The 7,843-nt window shown below is 34.7% G+C and overlaps 1 protein-coding gene across 4 annotated transcripts in view; it reads right to left on the bottom strand.

Annotated features, from left to right (window-relative positions):
* LOC106882709 (dynamin-binding protein) overlaps positions 1–7,843 on the bottom strand; it is a 331,344-nt gene that overhangs the window by 127,989 nt on the left and 195,512 nt on the right. Inside the window, exon 2 of one of the 4 annotated variants that reach the window (XM_052968784.1) lies at positions 5,455–5,527. The exons of the other annotated variants lie outside the window; for them this stretch is intronic. Coding sequence (XP_052824744.1) covers positions 5,455–5,499 — 45 coding nt within the window. The 5' untranslated portion in view covers positions 5,500–5,527. The remainder of the gene's footprint in view (positions 1–5,454; positions 5,528–7,843) is intronic. 4 annotated transcript variants of the gene reach the window in all.

Here is a 7,843-nt window from a genome sequence, read left to right as displayed (position 1 = left end):
AGTGGTTGGCGTTAGGAAGGGCATCCAGCTGTAGAAACTCTGCCAAATCAAATTGGAGCTTGGTGTAGCCATCTGGTTTCACCAGTCCTCAGTCAAAGCGTCCAACCCATGCTAGCATGGAAAGCGGACGTTAAACGATGATGATGATGATGATGATGATGATGATGATGATGTAAATTAGAAATAATACATTTCTAAATCTCTCAGAGAGACTTAAGCAGTAGTGATGCGATAAAGTAGTTGTATACTGCCAACTTAACGTGACAGTCCCAATAAGGGAATACACTACTGCTATTTAACCCTAGGAAGCTGGACCATTTCCTGTCGGCCTTGACACATTTCCTGTGTCCTTATGTTTGCGAGTGGGAGACAAACTCCTCCACCCAGCCTAGCCAGCATTCAGGGACATGTTTCTGAGTCTTTGCTCGTCATCAGCCTGAAGTAGCATGACCAGCTGGTTGAAGAAGTCTGTTTAACACTCGCAAACATATGTTATTTCAGTGAAACACATGGCAACCCCTGTTGTACTCTTTCCTGTTTCTTGAGTAATGCTGTGATGGACTGGCATCCCGTCCAGCTGGAGGGAACACATACGCCATAGAAATCGGGAAACCGGGACCATGAGCCTGGCTAGGCTTTAGAAGGGTGCATAGATAAAATAAAATATAATATATATATATTGTAAATAAAATTACATTCACCATATATTGACTATAGAATATAGTTTAATATTAGGGTATGTAATATACAGCCTGTGAAGGAAAAAAATGGGCATAAGTACACATGGGAATCTGCCCGAATATTAGACTATTTTCTACAGTCAATTTACGGTGAAAGCTTATAATTCTGAAGTAAAGACTATTTGCCAACATAATGTGGCAGTCCTGGATGGGACGAATGTTACTGTTGTTTAGCCCCAGGAAATGTCGTTTCCAACTGGCTATATGACACAACATGTGTCCTTATATTTTCAAACAGGGGAGCTCTTTGAGAGATTTAGAAATAATGTTTCTGCTTATAATTCTATTTATAAAAATGTTCACTTGCCACAGTTTCCTAAGTCACACAGAATTTGCATATATCTTACACACACACACACATTAAAAGTTGATTCTGAGTGAGTAACTTATTGGAGTTTCTTATTACCCAATCCTCATGTGAGAATGAGAAGCTAAATACAAACTTAGACTGGAAGAAAATGTTACACACACTCTGCTTAAGGGCATTGAATACTGTCTTTCACTTAACTACATTTCACAACCACATGGCTTTGAGTTCAGTCCTACAGTATGACAACTCAGGTAAGTGCATTCTACTGTAGCCATGGGATGACCAATACCTTGTGAGTTAATTTGCTAGACAGAAGCTTTTGATAGCCCAACATGTTTTAGAGAGTGCTTGACAACCAGTGTAGGCTTGTTTATGTCCATGTAATTTAATAGTCCAACCAAAAAAGAAGCTGGTAGAATAAGTAGTAGAGTTAAAAGTAAGTACCAGGAAAAACCATTCCAGGCCCTAGTATGGCCATAAATCAACGATTGAAACTTGTAAATTAGCAATATAACATCATCATCATCATCGTTTAACGTCCGCTTTCCATGCTAGCATGGGTTGGACGATTTGACTGAGGACTGTATATATATATATATATATATATATATATGTTAAACTATACAATTAGATTTTCTATAAGAATGCTATATGTGTATAAAACTGTCCAAATGGATAAATGTAGTACATACATGTGCAACCGTTTCATATAGACAATTCACTAATAATCATGTATTTCAGTTTTCATAGATATAACACACACACATATGTATAGACATTTACCTATATACTACAGGTATATGCTCTTGAATTACACAGTAAAGAACTAAGTGATGCTTTCTGTTTCAACATTTCAAATACTGCCTAGGTCAACTTAACCTCGTGTCTCTGTGGATCAATAAAATAAGTACCAGGTCAACTAAAAATGGAGATCGATTTCAAAGAAAAGGGTAATCAACTGATTAGATGATTGAGGTGGGTGTGAACTTGCAGGCTTATCTTAGCATTCTTTTGTAACTACCATCAATCAGTGAGAGAACACAAATGACAAGTGCACAAGGATTTCACACAAGATGAATGGTCAGAACATCATATTTTGCTTACCTCACACAATTCCCATTACTGCATTGAGTCTGTGGCTAAGGAAATTACCACATGGCCTAGTCCACCTAGTTGCTAGTAGATATAGCAGGGTAAGGGACAAGTTTAAACACCAGCAACTGCAGTGCCACATATAAAATTCATTTGTATTCCAATGGCTTGCAGAAATGAATTCAATTCTGCTAACAGTCAAGTTCCTTACAACAAATTGACATCCTACCAGGAGATTTGTTGTATGTATTTAATACGATGTAAACCAGAGAAAAGCACCAGCCCAAAGGATCACAGAGGTCTTGATCAACCTTTAAATAGTTGCCTTAAACCAAATCCTACCAAGTTAAAAAAGGAAATTATCCCATATTATGTTCATCATCACCCCATGATCAGTACTAACCACTATGTCAGATCCTTTCTTTGAAGGAATTACATCCCTATACATATTTATCAGCTGCTTTTGATTTGCAACTGTTCAAGAGGATGTTAACTGCTGAATTCTCAAGTGCTGGAGGGCCTGCAGAAGCTCACTTTCCTCTAGACGAAACCAATAGATTATAAATAAAAATAAAAAAACAAAACTACCAATAATGTATAGTGTAAGGCCAAGTAATTTAATTGTCACCAGCTTGGTCTACCTTGCTGTGAATTATACACCATTAATAGATACATCTTACATCTGTCATTAATAGGAGAAAATATTTTGATTGGGAATGGGTCAACAGCCCTGTTTCAAACAATTATATTACCACTGTACCAGACTTCATTAGATATTTATATATTAGTTAACAAGATTTACAACAGACAAGTGAGAGAGAGAGAGAGATCATTAGCCTTTAGAAACTGAACCAACTTTCAAGATGTGAGGCTATCAGTGTATCACATGTAACTTTTCCAATATCTGGTACCTATTTTCCTAGTTTTCATTGTTAAATGAACTAAAACAAATAGAATAAAATTTGTATGCTCAAAGTCATCCACTCTCTCTCTCTCTCTCTCTCACACACACACACACACACACACACACACACACACACCCTGCAGAGAATTTGAATTCTTGGTTAATTATCATTTCACAGTATGAGCTGTACTGATGATAATGATGGCTTAAGCTTTACTAAATGCTTACATCTCCTAATATATATTGAATTACTATGGTAACACAAATACTCTAAACTGATACATTATAAGAGAGAAACGAATTTGATTCAAGTTTCAGCAACTAAATTGTAATGGCAGTAGGCAAAACAGAAACAGTTTAAAGACTGCATTGAGTTACATACATCCTTGCCAAGATTCTATTTCTGGAGCGAAATTTTACAACACCAGCCAGGTTGTTGTATTAAAAACAGTTCTCTTACAAATGGAGCAGGAATTCTTCATTTGTATATTTATAGAACACAAGGGAAAGACAATGTTTTCAAATATGCTATGTAGCAACTTTTATATGCATTGAATCAAAAGATGACTGGCTGGTGGAAAAGAAAAGAAGTGGATGATAGTGGTAGTGAAGAAGACAATAAGGAACCTAAAGCAATTTACTCCATAATAGAATGATAAAATAAAAGGAAAAGGTTTATTTTTAGATGACTTATATAAATGAAGGAATTAAATGCAGAGCTGGTTCTAAAGCTTTTAGAATGACAGTACCAAATGAAATGCCAACAATGGTTATTGTAAAGAGAAAAGTGCTTGTCAAACTGCACAAGAGATTGAGAAGGAACAACAGGATTCTTTCTTATATGGAACTCTAGAAAAAGCTTCCTGTCTGTTTGGCTTTATTCTGCTGACTTTAAGGAAATTGCCATTGTTTAGGTTTTCCTCAATGTAATAATGTATGAACTGAAGTTGCTTTTATGCAACAGATGGAAAAAAAAAAGTAATTTAAATTGATTTCAGCTTTGTTAGTGACCATCAATATTCTACTGAGCAAAACACTAATGAACATAACTTAGGATCACAGAGGTACATTCAACTGTAAAAGAAAAAAAACAATAAGAGGCTTGAACTAAAGAGAACATGAAATACAGGAGTACATATAGAGTACATACAGAATTTAAGTATGTAAACAAGAACAAAGTATGTGCCTTGCATGAAGCAAATATCCTGCTCTTCCATGATAACCATCAATGTCAGTGAAAGAATATACACCAAAACTATCTATATATTTTGTTTAATTAATAATGCATTAAGTTTAGAGCTATTAATTTCTAACAATGCCTACTCCATTTGAATACATTTTAAAATAAGTCTGTCTTGAGCTCATGGGCCCAATAGACCAGTGTTTATCCCAGCTACAATAGCATTCAAGTGAATGAGAGTACAAGACTTCCTATGGAACGAGAGGCCAGTCAGCTACTAAGTTAACCTCATTGCTCATTTTAAGCTGAGTGGACCAAAATAATATGAAATAAAGTGCCTTGCTCAAGGACACAATGTATCACTTTGTCCAAAAACTAAACTCACAATCATTAGATTATGAACTTAACACCCATACCTCTGCCATGTGCCTTCACTACTTAAAAATATGCTTTGAGCTATAGTAATCAATGCATTTAAGGAGTTTCTTTTTCTTACATGACATTCAAAAAGATGTTACTGAAGAAGCAGAAAGTAAGGTCCTAATGAGCCATGTTCCCAACTTGATTACCAAATTGGTGCTATGTTACTTGCTTACAATTTAAGAAAGACATGAACATTACACACACACACACACACACACATATACATATACTTATCCTTATCTTGAGATTCAAACTGAGAAAAAACAATAAGAAATTTCCATCCTAACACACTATTACACTCTCATAAACTACAGACAAAAATCAACAATATTTAATATAAAATGAAATATTCTGTAGCAAAAGTCAAAATCTATTTATTAAGGTGGTGCTCCAGCATGGCCACAGTCAAGTGACTGAAACATGTAAAAAACAAAAGAATAAAAGAATTAATATGCTAATGCCAAAATGCATTATGTTGTCAAGTGATTACTTGAAGGGAAAGGTGAAGAAGGAGAGAGGAGTGTTAATGCTATGAGGCAAGGTAACATAATAGTTGTTACCTAGTTAAAAAGTTAGCTGAAAGGAGTCATATAGAGAAAAAGAGTTAGAAATAAGATGTTTAGCAGAGGGGTGATGCTCTTGTTGTGAGGTTAAAGAAAGAGCAAGAGAGAGGGAGAGAGAGAGAGAGAGAGACGCAAAGGGTAGAATCACCAGAACAAGCATGGGAACATCAGCATGTAGAAGGGAAAATATGAATCAAAGAGTATAGAGTGAGCATTCTCTGTAATCATTGTGAAGCACTTACATTTGTAAATGAACCTCTGAACTGCTGAGAAGATGGGGAAGTCATGCTCCTTCAATTACATTCTTATAGAGAACTGAAAGGTGTTTTTAAATGAAAATAATGCAGAATATAGAATTTATAAAGGAACAGTAAGTTTTATGGCTCCATAAACTTACAACCATCTAGAAAATCTCATTTTACTGTAGCATTTCCATGGGTATTTCTAGTATATAAATTATAATTTAAATAACAATAACAGGTTGATCTAAATAATAATGACAGGTACTACTGGCTGGGCCCTCATGCCAGAATAATAGAACATATAGAATAATAATAGTAGCTCAATAACATATTGTGGAAACACCATAAAGAGATGAATAGTCATTCTTCTACTGAGCTAATCTGTAACATAGCTTCTATTCCCAGTTGGATCATTTCCTTTCTGTTACTCTTTATATCTCCAATAAACAGACAGACTGAACCGTTTATAAAATAAAGATTTTGGCAATGCTGACTTGCAGCACTGTATAAAGACAAATGTTTCATCAGTGATCCTACAACCAATTGAAAACTGTGGAAGCAGTTTCAATCATTCATAAAATAACATTAATTATTGACATTGTTTTGGAACTTCAGATAGGTTTTTCATCAGCTTTATCCATTTCAGTTAGAAGATAACTTTACTCTACACAGAAACTTGTACTTAAATTCTTAGGGAATCCTCCATAATTTTTTCTTTCTTTTATAACATATAAATGTTGCCATAATTTATAAGATAGAGGAAAAAATAACAAGTGAAAAATAAATATATGAAAAACAGTTTTAAAAATGATGGGTAGGGGCAGAACTTTAAGCAAAACACAGTAGAGAATAATTATTTCAAGATGCCATGTGATTCTAAGTGCTATATCAAAGTAATAGCAGTTTACTGATAGTGACAGTGGTGGTGGTGGTGGTGGGGAATATGAGATGTGTCATTCCTGAAATTATTATAACTCCAAATGAGCAAGACAGTGTGAAATAACGTAAAAGATTTGAATGGGAAGCTTATGATACTTGTAATATGACAGAACTGTGTAAAAGGAAAAGTAAATTTTTAAAAAATAAAAAAATAAAAAGGTAATATAGTTTATAGAACTGCATTAGGAGATCAAAGATTTAAAGTTTAGAAAATTGTCTTTGTAAATATTCAGATTCTGGTGAATATTTATGGAGTTTTCTTATAGAGTGCTTATATTCATGGAATCTTAAAGCAACAAAATTCAGTATCTGCATTTAAAAGCAACAGGAGATATGTTAATGCACTTTTTTTTTGTCATCACAGTTTAGTTTTTATGTGATTGACGATAATCATGGCACTAAATGTTGCCAAATGTTATATTAAGACTTCATCTTTCAAATGTGAAATTATATATATCTTCACACACACAGAGACACACACACACACACACACTACATCTCATAACATGACACAACACTTCACCACACACACAAATAAATACATATGAAATAAATAAAAGGCTATTTGCTTGGTAGAGACGCTGTTTAACTGAGGAACATTAAATAACATGAGACTCAAGGGATTGCGGAGAGGAAAGATAAACAAAAAAGAAACAAAAATTTCTACTATTCATGACACTTAAATGATCTGCATTGAACAAGTGTTTGTTATGCAACCATGCACTCATATCCTGGCAAAATATTCAGATGCCTTAAAATTGGTTACAAACAGCTTCAATAGAACTTTCTCCATTCAATGGAGAGAGAAAGAAAGAGAGGAAACATAAAACATGGGTCCCAAAACACCAGTAACATTTCGCTTTCTCTGATCCTGACAAATTATTGAATACAACAGCAGTGGTGATGCAACAACTGAAGAACAAGAGGCAATAACTGAGATACTCACCCCCTCTCTGTTTCTCTCTCATATCAACACACAGACACACACGCATATAACTGTGCGGTTACAAAGTTCATTTTGCAGCCATGTGGTTTCAGGTTCCATTCTACTGTTAGCAAGTATCTAATACTATAGCCTCAGGTCAAGCTGACTATTTTCTTGTTAGTGAAATTGGTATAGAAGTTGAATGGAAGCCTTTTGTGAATTTATCTACCTACATATATGAATATATATTTATTGCACTTTTACAAGAAGAGGGGTGACAGTAACTGTAAAGTTTTGGGGTGCTAGCCTTTGTCAGACTGTCATCAGAGGATAGCAAGCCCAAACTTCAAAACACCCTTCTTGTAATAGATATGTACTCTATAAAAACACAATCAAGTCAGTTATCGAATCACAAGATAATGTGACCTGCCACTGGTAGCATGTAAACCAGTACTACCTGTTCTATGGCTGAGTGGTTAGTGACTAAACCAGCTCCTCCACTTACATCTATATATATATATATAT

This window comes from Octopus bimaculoides, chromosome 6, assembly GCF_001194135.2.
Source record: "Octopus bimaculoides isolate UCB-OBI-ISO-001 chromosome 6, ASM119413v2, whole genome shotgun sequence".
In the NCBI taxonomy this organism is placed as follows: domain Eukaryota; kingdom Metazoa; phylum Mollusca; class Cephalopoda; order Octopoda; family Octopodidae; genus Octopus; species Octopus bimaculoides.
Note: the sequence above shows the minus strand (reverse complement) of the source record. Positions and strands in the feature narration are given on the sequence as shown.